The sequence below is a fragment of the Strix uralensis genome, chromosome 16 (genome assembly GCF_047716275.1).
Source record: "Strix uralensis isolate ZFMK-TIS-50842 chromosome 16, bStrUra1, whole genome shotgun sequence".
Lineage (NCBI taxonomy): Eukaryota > Metazoa > Chordata > Aves > Strigiformes > Strigidae > Strix > Strix uralensis.
The window spans coordinates 9,909,842-9,931,776 of record NC_133987.1 but is presented as its reverse complement, the minus strand read 5'-3'; the positions used below and the strand labels follow the sequence as shown (position 1 = coordinate 9,931,776).

Sequence of the window (21,935 nt, the reverse complement as noted above, 5' to 3'; positions counted from 1 at the left end):
CGAGTCTGTTTATGATGGGGCCAATCTAGCAGCTTTCTGCTTCTGCTAAGAAAGGCATTTCTACCACTCCCTTACCTCTCCTGGCTTTGTGCTGGCTCTGGCACTTTCCCGATCCCTTACTGGGCCATCTTAGATCCCTAAACTGGCAGAAAATGATCAGCCACAGAAAGTGAAGAGTTTCTGACTCAGCATGGCTAAAGCTGGACGCAAGCCCAAGGCAGTGTGAGGGCGACGCAGCCACGCTCCCATCAGAGAGCTGAGAGAGGCTCAGCCCTCTTCTCTGCTTGCACCTTAGGAGCCGTAGTTGCTTTCTAGATCCCCTCTACCCTCCACAGAGAGAGAGGATCCTTCAGTGGATGATTCAACTGCCGTAAGGTCTGAATTGCCATAAGGTCTGAATTGCTCACTCTCCATTGACTGCAGGGTGAACCATCATCCACAGGCTCCTAATTCAAACTTCAATCTCATGTTATCAGGTGTGTTGGGATGAATATTTTCCATTTGACTGAAAATGGGGCGTCGACTCTTTAGAAAATACTGCTGTCTTCAGCTCTGCAACAGATACACAGCCCCTGGCATTTCGAGCTGTCTTGCTCTCCAGACATTCCTTGTGTCAGGGATAGGCAGCAAGGTCTCAAGGCAGAGTAACAGATCAGCCTGCACTGCTGAGCAAATACCACTGCCACGGGTTCCCATGGAAGTCGTATGTGCTCAGGACACAGCAGGAGCAGGACCATCGCAGTAAGAACTGCAAGTGAAATTTTGGTGCTTGCAAGAAGTGCTTTGGACACTTATGTAGGAACCAAAGTTACAAATCCAGAGCTGATAGTGTTCACATTCTGCCAGCAGAGACCCTGAATCACTGTTAAGGCTAATAGGATTTTGAATGTAGTCACTGTGAAAATAGATGTAAAATTGGTAATAGAGCCTGGAAGGAGAAGCAGGTTAAACTTTGTTACCAGGTTGCTCCCCTGTACCATTAACTTGTTGTATGGGGGTCTCTGTAGAAAGCTGGTGACACCCCAGAGACTGTGGCTGTCCTAGAGCAGCTGTTTGATTACTACAATTACTGATTTATTTCATGTAGCAGACATCAGGAGTAGGAACAACTAGCTGTACCTGCAAGGCTACACCCACGTGATATGTGTGTGAAATCTGAATGGTGGTGCAGCTACGAGAGAGGAGGCTGCTTCATGTGCCGTGAAACAGGGGGAAACCACATGCAGGTTAGGGAGCAGTGAGTCACTGAAGATGCTTTTGTGTTGGTTTGGAGTTAGGAAAGGCAGGTTAGGATGAAAAGAAAGAAGGGAGAAATAGAAAGTTACAGAGACTGAGGGGGCAGTTATGGTAAATCTATAGCATAAAACTAAAGTTACTGTCATCTAAAGCTGATCTGTGCTGCAAATTTAAGGAAAGAAAGGAAGAAGAGAATATGGAGGGATAACAAAGTAGGGCACTCTCTAGCCAACAGACTGACTCTTCACACCAGCTTTAGTTCACGCAGCTAAAGGCAGCACTCTAACAGTTGTATGGTACCTTGTACTTGTACTGGTATTGCACTTGCACGTGCATTGTACCGTGGGGCCAGCTCCAGCTTCTGGTTACATCTCAAGAGTCTGCTTGACAAGCTATGTAACAAGAAAGCCTTTGCTGCTACACTTGCTCACGTTTGTTTTGCTGTTGCTCTATTTGCAGTCTAACTACTGCAAGCCAGACCGTATCTCCTACTTAATAAATCAATATTTTGCTCTGTTGATGTTATCTATCTGGTGTGGCAGGACGAAGTTGATTTTGGGTCAAACTGATAAATTTGGGCTGCACCACCTTTAATACACCCACACTGGAGAGGTGAGCACAGGGATGCCGGGGCAACGTGCAGCCAGGACATGTTTAGCAATGCAAAGAGTGAGTAATGTTCCTAGCCACAAACAGCTCAAAGGAAATAATTGAACTTCTAACTCCAGAAAATCACAACTGCTGTCTGAAACAGGACATGGCTCTGGATGACTCTCTGATGTGGCCTCCTGTGGCTCCTGCCCTTGTTTAAAAGGAATTCATCGCAGTAAAAGCCAGCAGGAATTACCTGAGGCTGCAGTCCTGGATGCACTGCTGGTCAAGGAAGGGCACAGACATTTTGGAGGATTTAAGTTAATTTAAAGGATGCAGGGCAGATGCTTTACTGGCTGGCTCTCCCCAGGCTGGTTAACTGTCAGCGCAGTGGCTGTGCTTAGGGGTCAGTGGACGATGCCCACGCTCCATGTCCTCACCAGAACCACCTGGTTCACATGCGGTGGCAGGGGATTGCCACGTGGGCTCGAGGGACCAAGGACAACCTGGCTGTGAGCACCCTGAGGGGCCTGGCTGCCCCAGGAATGCACCCGGAGCGGTGTCAGCGCCTGGCAGGTGGTTTGTGCTCAGCTCTGTGTGCTCAGGCAGGGGAGCACGTAGCAGCGCGGCTTCGGAGCGAAACACGTACCAGACACATTATTGAGACAGGAATTTCTTGTCATCGCAAGAGCTTGACTTACCTTTGTCATTTTAATGCATTGCACTCAGAGCCTGGTTTAAAAAAACCCAATATGTTCACCCCTCCACCCCGGCTTTTCAGAGATAATTTAAGTCTCTTTCTGAAAGGTCTTTTTATGATTTCAGCAGCTCCCAGGGCAAGGATGAAATACCAGGAGAGAGGCAGCAACACGTAACTTTTGCACTTCAGGGTGCTGCCGGTCAAACAAAACCCTGCAGGAACAAACATTTTCACAGGGCGCAGAGCATGTGCCATCGCAAGTTCTCATCGCAATGCCCACATTCTGCATCCTGTGCCAGCCCTGATCCTTCTTGCCTGTCTTTACAGCCCCTCTGCCTCTTCACTCACTTGAGCAGGCAGGGTTGAGTCATCCTAGGCATGCTCTGAGGGAAACTGTTGCCTCCAGCCCATTTCTTGGAAACCAATAAAAAAAAAAAATCTCAGAAATGTTGCAACATACTTGCTTCTTCTGCTTCTGGGCAGCTGTTGTGCCATAACATCTCCACACCACGCAGGCAGCTCTAGTGTACAACCAAGCAGACGCTTGCTCTGGGACTGTGCTAACCATAACTATGCTGACCTTCAGATCAAGTCCACTTCCTTCCCTACCTTCTTTGCATGTGCAAGGCTGAGGACCCATATTTGCTGAGTAATGGCCTTTTATGATCCAACCTTTGGATAAATGTACCTTTAGCCTTGTGCTTCCTGATCATATAAGGCAGCTCTTTCTTCCCTAAACAGTCTTATTCCATTGGCTGTTTATTGCCAATATCCTCCTGAAAATCACTACTCAACCAGGTAGATCTCAATTCTTTCTGTACAAGATTTAAACCTTTATGAGGGATACAAGCTCCAGGTGTTTAGCACCTTTGACTTAAAATAATTCCATTCTCCTGCCTTGTTCCCCTTCTGAAGCCTGACAGGTCACCTGGCTTCATTAACTTCTTCCCTCTATCTCTTAGAAGCTGCTCTTGCAAAATGAAGAGTCCTCCCAGAAGTTTCAAATCTAATTTTGTCTTCCATTCCACTCATGAATCCACTCATGATCACTTGATCCAAGCTAATTTTCCATGGCTAGCTATTACATGTCCTCTACTTCAGACACAAAGTCTGAAATCACATCCCTTCTGGGCAGTTCAGAGCCGACTTTATGAAGAAGTTTATGGGCTACAACCCCCAGGGATACATGGGCTTTACCATTATTAACAACCTTTGATCTCCACTTGACATCAAGAAAGCTAAAGTCTCCCATAACAATACTATTTTTCTCTCCAGTAACACAGAGATCTCAAACTCTACCGAAATCTGAATCTGCAGGTTTCTAATAGGATTCAAAGAAACCTTTTCATTTCCCCATGTCAGTGGAGTGTTTGGAGGGTCATAGTACTGCTAATAAAGGACCTTGAGGTCTCAGGGGGAGGAGGAGGTTACAGAGGAATGCCAAGCACCTTTTCCCATGTATATGTTCTTGCACACACATGCATGGGTTTGTAATTTGAAACTCTCTTTACTTCTGGACAGGCTTTGCAAACTGCTTAGACCACATTCTCTGAGGTGTTTAAAGAGGGTGGAGTATGCAGTATTTATTTAGGTACTCTACAAACCTTAATAAGAATCGAGTGCTTGTAGCAATCGCAGAGAGCAAACAGAAAGCCAGCTGGCAGAAACTGAACAGTGCCACTGCATTTTTATTGCTTCTAACCCCCAAAAACCAGATTATTACTAAAAAAATGTCTTTTTTGATTTCATTTATCTCTGATCCTGCATTAATTTGTCTGCTGTGTGCAGCAGTATTATTAGCTGTACTCTATTTTTCAACTGGCTATAAAAATTCAGCTTTTAAATTTCCTCCTGGTCCAACTCCTCTTCCGATCATTGGTAACCTGCACTTGGTGGATCTTAGAAGGCAAGATAAATCACTAATGAAGGTAGGACAAAAACCCCCAAACCCAGACCCTCATAGATTTTAACGCTGCCTGGGATATATCAGTGAGAATTTTTTGTCTTTTTTTTAATTCAAACTAAATTGTAAAGGTGTGAAAATAGTTTTATAATATTTTTCTGGGCTTCTTCTAGCCAATGTCTGTGTTGATGCAATGTCATTTATGAGCAATCAACCATTAAAAAAAGACCTCTGGGTAATATGGGATTTCTTCATGTAATTGTGATGATGTACATGAAGTATATAATGCTTGTGGGATTTGGAATATTAATTTGACAGCTCAGACACCCAGAAATCTTTTAAAGCATTAGGACATAACTAACATGAAATGAAATTTCTTCCCTCTCCTCTGCCCTGGAGAACTGGCAAGGGGAATTCCACGATGCAGTGACCCCAAAACTGCTTCAGAGAGGGCCAAATCCAGATGCCCCATCACAAAATCCACTTCCCTCTTGAATTGGATACGCATTAAAATCTAGACAGCAGCACAAGCAAGGGATGGAAAAGTTGCGCTAAGGAACTAGAATGAATAGCCTGTAAGCTCTTCTATTAACCTGTCATTAAGGCAACTTACCCCACTTATGGTGGTAAACAGTTCTTCGGTGCAAGACAAGGCAGGCACAGCCCAGGGTGTTTATGTCGGGCTGCTGAGCGCTCCCCCCTCGCTTTAGCAGACAGCACCCTCGGGGACCGACCTGCACCAGGGTCAGGGAGAGAGTGAGCAAACAGACAGCAGCGGTTCATGACCAGGCGTTGACACGGCTCCCGTAACACCAGTGCTCAGCAAACACCGGCAGGTCTCTGGGAGCAGCCAAGCGGTGGGTTAGTGCTGCCATGGGGTGAGGCTCCCAGCACCTGGTGTTGTTATGGGCAGTGGCAGGGTTGGGGTCAGTTTACCCAGTGGGGCTGGGCAGACGGTGCTGCAGTCTCTGAGCGGTGGTTTGGAATTACCTTGGCATGCTTTCATCACCTGCTAGGCTCTGTTTGGTATTGCCTGTGTTCCCCTTTACTTTGGGATTACTCCAGAGGGGTTATCCCTCCATCTCACCCGGCAGAGAGCAAAAAATGGTGATTGACTGAGCAGCAGACACCAGTGTTCGCTGGCTGGGCACCCTGATGGGGTGGCCCCCTCTCCCCTGTGAAAGCTGCTGGTGGACCCAGCGCGGGCTGAGGCTGCACACATACACCGTGTGTTTGCTTAAGCAGCAGATTTCAACTGCGGCTTCCCACCACCTTGCTCCAGCCTGGCCCAAACTCTTCTCAGCTGTCCCTGAGCGCTGTTTTCAAGCTGCCAGGGAGCAAGATGCAACCGCAGCGATGGGGCAGAGGCAGGCAGGAGCAGTCAGCCTCCCACAGTCCCCAGTGCAGTGACAAGGAGATACATGGGCAGGGGCTGCGGGGGGAATGACAGTCTGACCCTTGTAAAATGCAGGCGTGTAGCAGCAGGCACACACATGATGGGCTTTACAGAGCATGGATTCCCCCGCCAGCCTGCCTCACTCTGCTGCAGACCCCTTTTCCTGCCAAAGAGGAGTGGGGATCTGCGCACAGCACAGTGGCTCCAGGAGCAGATGTAGGACATGCCAGCAGGACCGCATGCTCCTGGAAGGGTTTTCAGCCTCCTGAGGTACTGTGTTGCCTTTGAAAACTGCCCGGCAAGGCATAGCTTTGGTGGGGAGCTGCAGAGAATTTGTCCTGGGGTGTGTAGCAGTGAAAGAGCCTCTCTGTTACAGCAAAGATACATCCAGAGCCTTCTCAGTGCAAAACAAGCATCACTTTGTGTACAAGCATGGGGACAGCCAGTGGTTCAGGCAGCTGCCTGCTCCTGCTGTGGGTTTTTCCCTGCTGTGTCCAGCTGAGCTTTAGGTACGAAAGACAGGTCCAAGAAGAGGGGCATGGGTTTGCAATATGTGGTCATCCAGGGCAAACTAAATGCCTGGCATGGGGCAAACTGCTCCTCTGGTCTAGTAGCAGGGATGCAGGAGTGCTTTGGTATGAGAGGAGCATCGTACCAAAGATTTCCTGTGTGACAGCATCATTTGCACTGAAATGTCTTCTCTGTTTTCATCTTTCTCCGATTTGCCAACTTGTGTTGCCATTTGAGGTCCGGTCTTTAACTCTAGGTGGGTTTTTTGTTTTGCATTTACTTTCTCCTTAACAGCAAAACCAGATTAGTAATGCACTGATGGGGGGTGGGGGTTCTTTCATGGAAAGAAGCCTAAAATCCATACAGATGTCAGCCAGGCATCCCTACAAAATGCCTCGTGCTTGACCATGATGAGCTCCGGCTCACAGGCACCATTCTGCAGGTAGCGGCTCCACAGCCATTCCCAGCAGGATGCCAGGATGTAATATGTCCTTTCAGAAAGCAATGGGCACTTGCCCCATGCACGCTCCCTCCCTTCCTGACCATCACAGCTCGACTCTTTTTCAGCTTGCGGAAAAATACGGCCCCATCTTCACCCTCCACTTTGGGTTCCAGAAAGTTGTGGTCCTGACCGGGTACGAAGTTGTGCGGGAGGCGCTTGTGAACTACACAGAGGAGTTTGTAGACAGACCATCCATCCCAATATTTGACCAAATTCAGAACGGAAACGGTACTAGAGCAATGAGCGGGGGTGGGCGGGAGGGACGACGCCGTCGCTTAGTGCCAGCCTAACTGTGCATCCCTGGAGCCCGGCTTTTAAACATCCCCCTTGGACCCTTCTGAAGCCAAGCCAACAGAAAACATTTGGCTTTCCTCGTTTGCACACAATGCTTCCTGGCTTTTCATAAGTTTTGCTAATGCACTTGTGGCTGACCCATATCCTAAATATTCAAGGGTGAGGAGTGGGATTTTTAAAGGCACTGTGGTAATTCTGAGGTTAATTTCCATAAGATGTCAATGAGAGTGGCTCGCCACTGCATTTTCCTTCCCCACAGTTTCAGGGGACTTTGGACTAACTGGTTTGGCTGTTTGGAGCTGTAGGGCTTTTCCCTTCCTCCCACTGGCAGGTGCCACAATTTTGGACATCATCAGTCCCTCATGCCTTGCCTCCCACTCTTGGGATCTTGGGTGGACCAACATGAAACAGGTTCAGGCAGAAACAATAGGCTGAGGATGGGAATGCACCCCCACAAACAACCCCATAGTTTTTTCAAGGCAATTCTCCATCCCTTGGTATTTCAGAGGACCTTTTGTCTTGTTTTTCCATCCTCTGCTTCAGCCGAGGCTTTAGCTTTCAGCATCCAAAAGGCAGCTTTATATGCTGGTCACAGGCTGAAGTTGGGATTACAATTAGAAATTAAATTACCCAGACATAATATCAATAGATGAATTTATCGCTACATAAGGAAAAGGAATCGATGGGGAGAAAAGCATTTTTCAGAGCTAATTTACATGTAAAATATCCCTGTGGGAGACTGTCAGTATTGCACTATAAGTCCTTTTACGCTTACCTTCTCAGCCCAAGTCTGAGCCACTTAGAGGTGACTCACAGAGCTGTTAAGTAACTATGGTCACCAATTTTCCCATGAAACATTTTTTCTTCAGAAAATTCCAATTTGTTGACTCTGAAGCTGTTTGCAGAAAAAGAATGATCCAGATGAATCTGCATGAATTAAAGAAAAATTAAAAATGAAGTTTAGAAATTTGCTTTAACATTTTTAGAGCAAGAAGTTTTGCTTTCCAAATTAAAACTACACTGCATTAAAATAATGCTTATTCTAGAACAAACACATTTAAAAACCTTGCAACCAAGATGAAGATGCAAAGTGCTGGAATACAGCTTTTCAACTGACACAATCTGAGATAGTCTTTGGATTACTGACGCAATTTTTTCTTTCGCTATTTCCAAGTCTCTGACAGGATGAAATACCCATCCCTGCTTGGTGGTGTTAGTGATCATTAAGGCATGAGCTCAGAAACCTACATAAAATTACAGTATTTTTGCCACTGCTGATATACAGTGTTGCTGTGAATCTCAATAGAACAGTTCAGCGCTGACCAGGGTTGAGGAGACTGAATTATCCCATCCCACACAGATAAAATACCTTTATGACTGGAATAGGATGAACGGAGAAGATACAAGGTTGTTGCTTGAGGCCTTAGACTTGCAACCAAACAGGGTCAGAAAGGTTGCATGATTGACTTACACCAACATCTCTCCCCAGCTCTACAGCCAACCCGTACTGGTCTGAAAGTCATACATGCTTATCTTGCACTCAGGAGAGGGCTGGGGCAAACTGGGTTGGGTGGGAGCTTGTTTTTCCCGAACTACAGGCTCTGTGAGACTGGGAGAAAGGAGCTGAGAGGGTACAAGGGATAGGGCACACAGAAATGGGAGACCCTTAGTCCCTAAATCCATGGGAAACTGGGCAGCAGAAACACTTGTGGAGATCCCTCCTCATCCAGTCCCCTATTTTGTTTCGTGTGGTGGGGCTCCTCCGCCCATGAGCCCAGCGGCGATGTCTCACGGCCTCCCCAGGTTTGTTCTTCTCTATTGGGGAGCTGTGGAGAACAACGCGGAGATTCACTGTATCCAGCATGCGCAACCTCGGCATGGGGAAAAAAATGATAGAAGGGAGAATTTTTGAGGAGCTTCACTTCCTTATCGAGATGATCAAATCCTTCAAAGGTGAGCTGGAGACCATCACAGTGCTATAAAGCCTCATATGTGTCACTGCTGCTGCAACATCTCACTAACATTTCCATCCTCCTCCCATTGCAGGGGAACCTTTTAGCCTGACGTCCTTCAACTGTGCTCCAATCAACATCACCTTCATCATGCTGTTTGGGGACAGGTTTGACTATAAGGATCCAACATTTCTCACTCTCTTAAGACTCATAGATGAAGTTATGATTCTTCTGGGATCTCCATATTTGAGTGTAAGTAACCCGTCCCACAGATTAACATGATTTTACACTGGCACATTACATTTGTGAGCCACACAAACCACAGGATTTAGTTCAGCAGTTTTCAAATGTTCAGAACCAGCCATTACACATAAAATGTGACAGTTCTCCACGTACCACCTTGGTCACCACAAATGTGCTGCCAGATTCCCCTTTGCTATTCTCCTTTTGAACCACCCTGCACATCTGTGTGGCACTAATACGAGAACAGAACTATGGTTATTTCAGTTCCACAGATGTTTTGGTTTGTTGGTTTGTTTTTTTTTTCTTTTTCAGCATAATGCACCATCTAGGCTTTCTTTGCCCTTGGTGCATTTTCTAAAAAGACACATTCAATGTTGATGTCTAGGTGAGTGAGATTTCACAGACTGCATTAAAAACACTTCCTTGGAAAGTGCCAGGAAAACTTCACTTATTTTCAAACTATCATACCCAGTCCTTCATAAATGATGTTGGAAAAAACTAACTAGATTCATACTGATCTAAAGTGGCTGGTGGCCTGGCACAGTGGAGCCCCAACTCTGTTGAGAGGCTGACTAGGCTGTTACTGGTAGAGGATCTGTTCCCACAGAACAGCATAAATGCCTAAAATTAGGTAGTACTAAAGAAAGGCTCAAAGGTTGCAAAGCCCTCCATTACAAAAATCTGACCAGGAAGTCCCTAGGATACTAAGATACTACTGCTACAGGACAAAAATCAACTGATATGTCATGCCTTAGGACAAAGCTGTTTCAGCACGATGAAATTTCTGCAGACTTAATGCTTCTCTTTTTTAATTCCTCATTAGTATTTCAATTTCTACCCGTTCCTTGGATTTCTTTTCAAAACCCACAAGATTATGCTTGGGAAAATAGAAGATGTGCGCACCATTTTAAGGCAATACATGAAGGCAAGCAGGGAGGATATCAATGAGAACAGCGTTAGGAGCTACATTGATGCACTGATATTCAAGCAACAAGAGGTATTTGCGTAGCTTTGTTGACTGCAGTGTCTCCTTCCAATTTTCTAGCTAAAACAGTTGCTGAGTCTTGATTTCAGTCATGTCATGTAAACCTATTGAAATCCATGCTGTTATTCTAGTGGTATTGAAATCAGACACCAGTCTCTTACAGTTGGTGTAATTTACTGCAGGGATTTTTCTATCAAAATTAAGATATGAAAGACACTGTTTCAGTCCACTCCTGAAATAGCAGCACTAATAATGTGAGATCAGCAACTTGTTCCTAGTAGAAAATGCATGAATTCACATGAAAACTGACTCTGCCTTTCTTTTTACAACAAATCAATTAATCATCAATACCGTTGCTCCAAGATGAACGATACACTTAAAGTACTTGAATGATAATTCATCAGTACAAGTCCTAGCCCTGCCCTGCACCTTATCCAATACAAAATATTTGGGCTCTGAGTTTTTTCTTCTTTCCAGCTGGATCTGGGCCAAACTTCGGTACTAAGTATTCTACCCTCCTATGTGGAGGAAGGGTATAGTCCTAAAGCCCAGCAGAAATGGCCTGAAAGGTCATTTTGAACATTGTTGGGGATTCAAACCTGCCCTTGGAGAGGCGCCGTCCCTCAGAGGTAGGATTAGCTGAATCTCCTTCTGACCAGGGGAGAGGCTGGGCTCTTTCCAAACTTGTGAGGCTGAGTCTGTGAACAGCTTCTGGCCCTGGGCTTCAGCTTGCTTCTAGGAGGAGATGGATGCGCAACCAAAACGCCACTCCAAACCTCCCATCTTTGGTGCTCCCATCTTTGGTGAATGCTGTGCATTCAAGATCAGGTCTATTTTATCACCCAGTTCACAAACACAAGATCATAGTCAGCAGTGTCATAGGCTATGCAGTATTTCCCAGGCTTGCTGAATACTAAGACTGGTGGTTTTAAGACCTTTCTTACCACTTGTGTTTTTCAAGGAGAAAAACAAGAAAGACAGCCTCTTTCATGATGACAACTTGATAGCATCCATACTTGACCTGGTCATGGCGGGAACAGAGACCATAGCCACAACGCTCCAGTGGGCCATTCTGCTGATGATGAAATACCCAGAGATTCAAAGTGAGCTACTTTTATTCCATCCATGGCATGGCTGATATGGGGAGGGGAGAGGCCTGGCTCTTTTTCCTTAAGAGCTGAATCCCATCTCTTTATTGTTATGAACTCCTGACGTAATGAGATGCTGATCAAATTCACAGCAAAAGTCCCTTTGCCTTGCTAGGAGAAAGAATAAGTGGAGATCAAAGTATGATGCTGGGGAAACAACCCATCCACATGCCTGAACTAGAAATAGAGCAGGGAAACCCAGGCTGGTGTTTTAAGAATCCTTTCCATCTAGACCCTGGAAAAATATGTTTTTCCCAAATCCGAATCCAAGTAGGGAATTGGCTTCCTTGCTGGGCACATCCCCTCTGTATGTTCCTTCCAGAAAAGGTGCAGGAAGAGATTGGGAGAACCGTCAAATCTGGAAGCTGGGCCACATATGAGGATCGGAAGAACATGCCATTTACAAATGCTGTGCTACATGAAGTGCAGAGATTTATCACCCTCCTGCCCCACGTTCCCCGCTGCACTGCGGTTGACACCCACTTCAGGGGCTACTTCCTTCCCAAGGTAGGTAACTGCTCCATCCCAGGAACAACCCCCCCCCTCATTTTTGCTAGTGTCATTAAAGACTGGTGTCTTTAGAGGGAATTATAGGACTGAAGCCCAAAGTAAGCATCCAAAATCACCCCCAGAAGAGTTTCTTCCCCTCCAGTGACTATGTTGAGTTCAGAGAGACTGGTATTGTAGAACTCAATCCCTCTCATCCTCAGGACTTCCTCACTCCACAAGTGACCTCGATTTACCTCCTTGGTGCCATCTGCACAGTGAAGTGTTTGCCAGGGAATTTACAGGATCTGCTTGATCTCTGCTTGAGGTTTTCACAGCACCTCCCAGGGTTTGGCTTCAATCCTTCGCACTGCTGGGAAAATTTCACTGACTTCTCTCTCCACGGGCTGATGGGATAAAACCCTCAGGATCTTCACCTACTCCAGGTGGAGCAAATCTCCTGGGACACCAAAGTCTGTGTCACAAATTGAACGGAAACGGAGCACTTCTGCTATATTTTGTGCCTGCATGTCCTTTTCTTCCAGGGTATAATTGTAATCCCATCACTCACCTCAGTGCTGCTGGATAAGACGCAATGGGAGACACCACATCAGTTCAACCCCAACCACTTCCTTGATGCTGAAGGGAATTTTGTAAAGAGAGAGGCTTTCCTGCCCTTCTCCACAGGTAACTAAAGGGCTATGGCAGGAGCATTTTATTACAATATACACTAACATGGTCTTCATGGCTAAGTACTGCCTTTAACTCGGTCAATAAGCAACCAGGCAACCGAATGGAGTCAATTATTCTGCATCCAGGCAAAAGGCTGCTCTCAGAGCACACCACTGAAGGGGTTGGTCCCCAAAGGTTCAACAGGAGAGAAGCAATATATGGCATCCAAAAGAAGGTGGAAAAATGCCTTAAAGCTGTCAGGAGTAGGTGGATAATAAGACAGGACTGGTGGGGCTGCCAGCATAGTTTTGTACAGGGTTTCATGAGCTCTCCTGCAAGTGAGGATACAATCCCGGGATCCTCAAGTCCTGTCTTGAGGAAAGTCCCATGTATGAGTGGGTCTGATGGACAAGGCCTCATCCATTGCCCACCAGAGCCAAAGAGGAGGGTCCCAATAAGCCTTGCACCTTGTCTGGGTATTACAGCCAGCATTTTTCTCTCAGGCTGCTTTTCGAAGAGAAAGGGCTAAGGATGCTGAGAGGGTTGGAAGAGCTAAGGATAGGGTACAACATAAATGCATAATAACCCTGTAACATGGCTGTGACTTGCTGCTGCAGGTAGCTGTGGGATAAAAGAGACCAGGCAGGCACACTGTACCAGTGTGACCGGGACAGCTACCTTTAGCAGCACAGGCTCCTCTCCTCCAAAACACTCTGGTGTGTTTCAAGGTTCCACTTCTGCTTCCACTGCAACATCTCAGATGCTAACGTGTTCATGGCAAATATTCTAATTCAATCTTTCCATCAAGTAAACACACTGCTTTCATCTACAGGGCGAAGGAACTGCATTGGAGAAAGTCTCGCCAAGATGGAGCTGTTTGTCTTCTTTGTAGGGTTGCTGCAGACGTTTACTTTTCAACCTCAGCCAGGAGTCTCAGAGTCTGACTTGGACCTTACTGTTCCCCAAACTACTTTCACATTAAGGCCTCAGCCTCAGGCAACCTGTGCTGTCCTGCGTGAATAACCACAGCCTTGCTGAAGAGCAGCCCAATGAGTGGGAAGCTGCTTAGACCCAACTTACCTACGCTAGGACTCACCACCCCCCATCCTGCCACATCACCCTCTTTCACGTCCCCTTCCCACTGTCTCCATCTCCATTGCTCTCCAACACTACATCTTCTCCATAGGTTGCTGACCCCCTCTTTGCTCTTGTGCTGTGAGGGGTGCATATGATCAATTAGAAACCATGATCATGGTTGACAAACACACACTTCTTCTCAAGACAGACTGTGCATGGAGCCAATGGAGGGACCAAGGAGGTGGTCTGGTGAAGGGGATGCAGCCCATGAGTACTAGGTGTGACACCCAGGCTCCCATGGCAAAGCAGTGAGGTTCATAACGTTGCAGAAATCTGCCTGAAACCCTGAGAAAAGACACATCAACATTTGCTAAAAGCCACAGAAATACACTGTGGATCACACACTTGAATCATCTGTAGGTACCTCCTGAACTTTTCCAAGCTTCCTAATAATTATGCATAGCTTCTAGAAAAATCCTACCAGGCTAGGCAGACAAGTCAAACACCGAGAGTGAAAAAACAGATCAATTCATGGGATGGGACAACAAAGTCATTTCTACCTTGGAACAGTGTCCTGAAAGATGCCCCAGAGTCTGCAAACCCATTTAGATAAGCAAGTGCTGTTACTACCAAGTTCAACACTGCTTCAGTCTGAATGAAAGAAGATCTACATTTCTAAGTTTGCAGTGTAAATCATAAGGCCATGTGAGATTTGTACCAGCAACTAATCGTAAAAGGCTAATGATACAGACCCATTTCTAGTTTTATGGATCTCTGTCTTTCCTGACCTTGTTAAATAGGAGCAAACACTGTTCCTCTCTTCATACCTCCTGGGTAATGCTAAGAGCTGACATCAGCAGTCAATCTGGTATTTGGGATGGTCTGGCCATTGGAACCAGACATGCAATTTCCTTGCAAATTATGTCTAATTTCACGGTGCTTGTGTTGCACACACACACGTAAGGAGAATTGGGATCAGGGATTAGACAAGACCTGGTTTGGGTTGTTTTCCTTTCCTCTGTAGCTTTGTCTGGCTGTTATCCCCTTCTGTAGCACTCTTATCTGCCATCGTATTCCACAATCTTATTCCAGTTGATGTATAGCTCAGGCAATTTTTCATCCATTTATCTGCCTGTGAATTGCCGCTTCTCCATATGGATTTTCTTATCCTGTGCTTTATCATATTGTTTGTTTCCCCCTTCATGGGAACCAAATAAAGTTTTAGTCCCATGTTTTCATTATATTTCATATGCCTGCCACCCAACTTTGCATTACACAGAAATGCAAATGCCATGAAAGATTGATCCTGAGCCCAGAGTGACAACAAATATTATCATTTTACTTGTATCTCACAGGTGAGAGGTTCTGCATACCCTCATCCTAGTGAAAACCAGCTCAACAGGAGACCCTCTGTATCTGCAGAGTGGTTTCTCCAGGCCAAAGCGCTTTCCCTTTGTGCTCAGCTATGGGCTACTAGTCAGTCCTGGGGATAGCCTTGTTTTTTCACTTTTATGTCTTCAACTCTTGCTTGCAGAGGCTGAATGAAAGGTTGCCATCATAGCTTCACTGATGCTGGTGCTATCCCTCTGTTTAGTGCCTTGGACCCTGAGCCTCTTACCTCCTGCCCTCACAAAGCATCACCTGCTGGCAATGTCACTCTTGAGGAGTGGTGGGCAGCAGGATGGGGTCTTCTTCAGGGAGGACAGGGAGAGACAGGTAAAGCAATTGAGGAGCAAGCCACATATCAACTCAATGAAGGAAGTCTTGGCCTTACTGAAATTAAAAAAAAGACTTTTGCCTTTGGCTTCAGAGAGGCCAGGGCTGTTCCTGCTCTAGCCCCCTCCAAAAGTAATGTGAACTCAGAAGACAGATATGACAACAATCTAGTGCTCCAGGGGACAAAACAGGGCTGGGTTCAAATCTGCACAAATTCACTGGTGGAACCTCAGCCATGACCCCTTGCCACGGGCTCTCGGGTTCTTGGCTTCGAAGGAAAGAGATGGATCCCTTCCTACACCCATAGCAGCCTTCAGGCTCTGCTCTTTTTGGACACCACCTTCTCCACTGGCACTCCCTGGCAGGCAGAGCAGAGCCTGCAGCAGTGCTGGCTGTGTACAGAGGTTCAGCAAACTGAGCAATACCTGTGCCTCAACAAGAGCCACGAGTTACCAGGTGCAAACATCCAAGGAAAACAGGTTTCTCTGATTCCTTTGAAAAGTGCATCCTACTTGTGCCTGTGTTAGCAGATGGATGGAGTGATATGAATTAGCCAGCTCCGCAAAAGAAAGTGCCTGCCTCCCATTTATTTGTTAAGCCAAACGATGGCAGAACATTGATTATGACTCAGCTACATATTTATCTAGCAGAAAACATTGCCTTTCATGGGTGGAAATACCATTTCTACATTCCTCAGTGGCCCGGAGGGTCTTCCCTCCAGCTGAAAAACATGTTTGTGCCTTGCAACACACTGACCTGAATTGAAGGCAAATAACTTGGGGCATGACAGGTGGCTTGATTTTTAAAGTAAGATCTGAACGAATCCAGCTCACACTGTCTGTGGCTCATGCCCCACGCAGCTGGCTGGGCAGCATGTCCCACAGCCCAGCCTGCCATCCCTAGCACGGCATGATGCTGGGACCAGGGGATCCTGCTCTCAGAGGGGCAATGATCAGGTCCAAGGATTGCAGCAACTGTATAGATTTGTAAAACGAGGGCTGCCTTGTGTCTGCAGGCCTCCTGCGCACTGGCCAGAGCAATAAGCATTGTGCAGAATATGATTTCTATTTTCTTTTTGCCACGAGATGGCACCAAGATCCCTCTGAGTCACAGACAGCCCAGCCCCGCAGTCCTTACTGGGGTAAAACGCCCTGCCAGCCACAAATTCGAGTTGTATAAGCAGGGCAGAGCTAAACCTTGAGGCTTTATGCACTCCCAGTCCAACTGCATTCACCTGCGAGCAAGGCTGGGAGCAAAGACATGTATTTACCATTAACCTGGAAGAATCAAGTGGTATGCAGGGAACAGGAAAAATTTTCTCCTCCCCATCCTACAGCAGACAAGGATCCCTCCCAGGGATTAACCAGCTCAAACACTTTGTGGGACAGTGGCTCAACCCACCTCCCACTGCAGTCCTATCAGATCCTTTTGGCCTCCACTCAGCATTTCAGACCAAGGAAGAAGGCAGCTGCTGCAAGAGAGTCCTACTGCCCTCCCTGACGAGGGGACGTGATGAGGCTCCATCTCTAGTCATTTCAGAGGAGGAGGAGAAGAAATAGGAATGTCAGGAAAAGGGAAGGTCCTAACAAATCTTACAGAAAGCTGGGAGAAGTAAGGAAAGGGGAGATGTCGCTTTGCCCAGATCTGCCCAGCTTCCATGCTGCTTCAGGAAAAAGCATTTTAGAAGCATTTTTGCAATGTTTGCATGCTTGCTGTTCTCGCACGATGCTCTGGAAAGAAGTTCTGCTTATGTATCTGAGCTACCTTTGTAAAAATGTTGGGAGGGTCTTCACTTGTCTGGAGAGAGCTGTTAAGTCCCACACCAGTGCAGGCATAGCAGAGCCTGTACCCAGAAGGGGTCAAATACTGCCTAAAATGTCCAGGGTTTGGTATCTAGGATTCAAAATCAGAAGTCTGGAAAGTGTTGTAAGAGCATCCGTCAGACACAGAAAGTGCAGTTATTTGGGAATAATTTATCCCATGTGCAGTAGAGAATGGGAAAAGAGCAGGGATTAGATGATTTGTATCTAATATTAGTCTCCAAGTGAAGAAATGATCCACTCTTGAGAAGCAACCTCTCCCAGAAGCTCAGAACTAAAATAACTTTCTTATGTTGTGTATTTGATGTGTAAAGTAGTGGCTGTCCTGTTATTTCCAGTCATGTATCTGGCTGGAATTTTCCAGGTAACCTTACACACCAGCCTTCCTCTGCTTCTTAGAAAAATATTTGTTCAAGAGATATTTTAAGCATATAGCCAGTACTTGCAAGGCTTTAAGTAAGACATTATTTGTATCTACTGCACAGGGATCTGGTTTCTCCTTTGTGCATCTGCTAGGCTCTGCACAAAATAATTTTGTGGATTTTTCTCATTTCAGAGCCTTGGGTTTATTGGCGTAGCACAGCGCAGGCACACTGTGGATGGGGTCTCATGGTGAATCCAGCCTCTGCAGTCGTGTCCAGCTCAGATTCTTTGACCCCAGGTGGAGGTTTAAAAGTAAATTTCTGGAGCAAGCCTGTGAAGAAGATGAAAAGCTCCGTCGTGGCAAGACTTTCTCCAATGCAGCTTCTCCGCCCTGCAATGCCAAAAGCATGGCTGTCAGTGGAGTGATTGGGTAAGTGGTTGCTCACCCTGACACTTCTTCCCTATTACTTGGTAGCAACAGTGTGAGGGACAGTATAGGCCTCAGAAATGCAAAATAGCATGGTGTGATATTCAGCAGCCATCACTGCTAGTCTTCTATAGGCATTTGAACAGGGCTTTTTCACTCTGAGCCTGCAAGGAATTGATCTGGGATACCCTAGAAACCAGCCTTCCCAAGGCAGAGGGAAGGCTGAACTTTTGCTTGAAGGCATTGAGTCTTCTGTAGGACCCAGTGGTGTCTTTAAACGCCAGGTCCTGGTGTGCCTCCAAGGTGGGCTGAGGGGCTGTTTGCAAGTCATCAAAACCCAGACAGGGTATTTCCAAACCATCCCCACTGCTGAAGTCTGTGCTGTTCCCAAGGGAGACTCAGTCCTGCCACTTGGCTAATATCTTCTGAGGGGCACTTGGAACCCCATGCCCCATGCATCAGATGCTTTTGTTACCTGTGGAGAAGGGCAGGAACGCTTTCTTCTTTACAAAGTTCCCATCCACATCAAGGAAATGGTTGGGGTTGAACTCATCTGGCGTCTCCCATTGTGTTTTATCCAGCAGCACGGAGGTGAGCAGAGGAATCACTGTTGTTCCCTGCAGCACAACCAAGCTTTGCTTTAGCATGGTGGATGTAGTCAACCTCTGGCTTTGCCCATTCAGCCGCATAACTGTTTCTCCCTTTGGGCTGTGTCTGCAAACAAACTGCTGTCTCTGAAGAACTAATTTCTGGGCTTGCACATGATCAAATGACCCTCAGTTAGTGTGAATACCCAGTTCACTGGAATTACTGACTAATATGTGATTAAATAACAACAGTTGTTGGCTGTTCCTGAGTTATGAAGCAGAAGAAAGATGTGGGCCAGGCTTCCTTCCTGCCCAGCTGCTCTCTGCTTGCTCAAGCAGGCAACAGGACAATGCCATGGTACTCCAGAGGCAGAAGTGCTCTACAGGGAATGAATGGCAATGGAGAGTTAAGAGAATAAGGCACAGACTCCAGATTACAAAGACTGAGTTATGGGAAATAGGAAGCTGTGTGCATAACCCTGAAGTCACACTGCCATCGGTCTGGGCATGACGGAGATGGGGGATTAGGGAACTGACTCCTTCCCACCAAAAGCCCTGTTCTTCAAGCTCCCCCACTCCTTGTGACATTTTGCCCTGTGGGTCACCGGTGTGCTGCACCCCCCTCTTCCTCTGAAGAGCAGCAAGTACCTTGGGGATGAAGTAGCCTTTAAAGTGGGTGTCAACAGAGGTGCACCGTGGAACGTGTGGCAGGAGGGTGACAAATCTCTGCACCTCATGGATCACTGCATTGGTAAATGGCATGTTTTTCCGGTCCTCAAAGGTAGGCAAGCAGCCAGGGCCAAGAACTCGCTCAATCTCTGCGTGCACCTTTTCTGAAAGGGAAGGAAGACCAAAGGAAAGGCATGAAGTGAGTTTCCCTCAGTGGTAAAGCACCTCCAGATCCCAACTCTTGCTGACTGTTCGTTGCACTACCCCAGGGCAAGAGCTTGCCCAGACCCTGAGAGCAGAGAGAGAACAACCCCTCAGATCCTTTGGTCCTGAACAGTAGTATACAATGCTTGGACAGAGGTGGACAGGTTCCAGATTTTGGATGCATGACAAGCTATGAAGGCTTTACAGGTGAGCATCACTTATGAAGTCACTGCAGAGTACTTCAGTACCCTACATAAGAAAAGGAAAACCATAAAGGTGTCTTACTTTGAATCTCAGGGTACTTCATCAGCAGAAGGATGGCCCACTGCAATGTCGTGGATGTTGTCTCAGTGCCAGCCATGAGCAGGTCAAGTGCAGAGGCCAATATATTTGCATCATGAAAAAGTGTATTGCTTTTATTTTGCTCCTTTAGGGAAAGAAAAAGGAAAAATCACTGCTGTTAGCATGGAAAGGGAGAACTAGGATAGGTGACCTAGTCTTCAGAAACATTACAGTGGGATGCATGTGACTCACAAGTGCCAAGATGCACTGCATTGACATACCGTTACAGAAGTGTTACAGTTTTCAGAAGAAATATTTTCACACTTGAGGTTTTACCCCCAAAAGTGAACTAACTGGACAAATTCTTTGATTTTCCAACATCACATGACATTTACCTGCTCTGGGCACTGGTTATCTGATCGGCTCAGGACATCAACCCCCTGCTTGTGGATCCTGGGAAAATTGAGAGGTGCAGGACTGTGCCTTCCCAAGTCAGGGAGCTGGGGTTTGTTTAGGTGTGTGCCAGGCCCTCTTAGGAGCTGCAGGAAAGTCATGAAGGCCCAGGACACCACTGGCACATCAACTCTGCTGTCCCTGCTTCATGCTGCTGATGGGAAACACTTTGCCCATTCCTGTGTGCAACAGCTGAGGCACTTGCACAAGGCGTCAAGCTCAAACACCCGTCCTGCCCACCACCCGTCTCCAGTACGTGGGTACAAACACTTGGAGAAAAAGGGCACACACAGACTGATACTTCCTTGCTATACTCCCACACTATCATTCCTTTTGGTAAATCCACTACGTGGGAGCTGGTGATGTGTTTGCACAAATGCAATAGGAACTTCTGCATCTTTGCAACTGGGAATCTGTTGCCTCTTCCCATGCCCGTAGGGAGGGATGCATCTGCCTGGAGTGTGCTGGAAAAATGACATTACCTCTTTCTCTCTCTCCAGCAAGGAAGGGATTGTAGCTGACACCTGAGGACAAGTTTTAGACATTCATGCATCACTGTCTACTTAATTATTTCTTGCTTTTCCTTCAGTATGCAGTATTTAACATATTAAAATACCCAAAATGTAAATATTTTCAAATAGACCATAGTGGAGCATGTTCATCAGACGAGCAACACAGGGCATCTCTGTATAAGATACCACATTAGGAATTGTCATATTGTTAAAATACCTCTTGTTTGAATACCAATGCATCAATGTAGCTTGTCAGGTTGTTTTCATTAATACTTTCTTTGCTTTCCTTGATGTGCTCCTTTAAGATCACACACACCTCTTCTACTTTTTTCAGAATCATCTTGTGAGGTTTGAGAAGAAATCCAAGGAATGGGTAGAAATTAAATAACTAAAAAGAAAAATAAGGAAAAAAACCCACAGAAAAACAATTAAATTCACCCATTACCTTGTAAGACTCAAGTATCATAATGGAGAAATCATTTATGTGAGGAACCGGATGACATGTGATTGGAGTCTCTTTTTTGGTAACTAAAAAATTTTAATGTATAAAAATGCCTCCTCTTACTAAAAATTCTCTACAGAAATGAATGGAGCCTATCAGACTTGTCTAGACAGAGCCTATAAACACGAATTAAAAAAAATACAATTAAGGGAAAGTGATAGTAAACTCATGAAACAATGAAATTACATTTTTAAAGAGGTAATAAAGCAAAAAGATAAAGCATTACACATTACACAAAGAAAACTCCAAATGTTTAGCAAGCCAAAATACTTATGTTTTAAAGTTGTTAGATCATCATTTTTAACTTTCACATGAATTATAAATCAATTACACCCAGTTCTCAGCATCGTTAAATTTCACAGCACAATAAACAGTTGCATTTTATGTGCAGGGGGGTTACTTACACCATTCCTCAATGTTATAAATAAACTGGCTGCAGAATAAGATTCACCCATCTCTTGCTCTTGCTAACTGGTCATAATTTTTGCTGTTTTCTGCAAAAACTAAACCTGCTGTAGAGATTAAAAGAAAAGGGATGTTGTACTGTTGTAAATTGTAACTATTGTAAATAGTTCTCATTCCAGTAATAAATTCATCAGCATCTTTTTTTTTTTAACAGCTTTTGGGATGACCATTTCAATATTACCTTAAGTAACTAATACTCTATTCCTTGTGACGGAGGATTAAGTTTAACAAGAGCTCTTG

General features: G+C 45.8%; 2 protein-coding genes across 6 annotated transcripts in view; one reads left to right on the top strand and one right to left on the bottom strand.

Annotated features, from left to right (window-relative positions):
• The window catches only part of LOC141950717 (cytochrome P450 2W1-like), a 36,956-nt gene that overhangs the window by 9,453 nt on the left and 5,568 nt on the right, over nt 1–21,935 (bottom strand). For 2 of the 5 annotated variants that reach the window (XR_012631141.1, XR_012631142.1), the window contains exons 5-9: nt 20,946–21,116; nt 20,159–20,302; nt 19,767–19,908; nt 19,257–19,441; nt 7,908–8,059 (exon numbers count right to left, since the gene is read on the bottom strand). Coding sequence is in view for 3 of the 5 variants with exons in the window: in XM_074885933.1 (XP_074742034.1) it covers nt 17,798–17,985; nt 18,497–18,638; nt 19,257–19,441; nt 19,767–19,908; nt 20,159–20,302; nt 20,946–21,116 (972 nt within the window). In the remaining 2 variants the exon portion in view is untranslated. Of the gene's footprint in view, nt 1–7,771; nt 8,060–15,013; nt 17,986–18,496; nt 18,639–19,256; nt 19,442–19,766; nt 19,909–20,158; nt 20,303–20,945; nt 21,117–21,935 lie in introns of those variants that run through there. The other 3 variants (XM_074885933.1, XM_074885936.1, XM_074885935.1) reach the window with 3 other exon arrangements.
• LOC141950718 (cytochrome P450 2W1-like) lies at nt 4,182–14,450 on the top strand. Its single transcript, XM_074885937.1, has 9 exons — nt 4,182–4,455; nt 6,904–7,066; nt 8,936–9,085; nt 9,179–9,336; nt 10,151–10,324; nt 11,274–11,415; nt 11,783–11,967; nt 12,492–12,633; nt 13,451–14,450. Exons 1-9 carry the CDS (start codon nt 4,258–4,260, stop codon nt 13,639–13,641), a joined length of 1,503 nt encoding a protein of 500 aa, XP_074742038.1. The 5' UTR covers nt 4,182–4,257; the 3' UTR covers nt 13,642–14,450.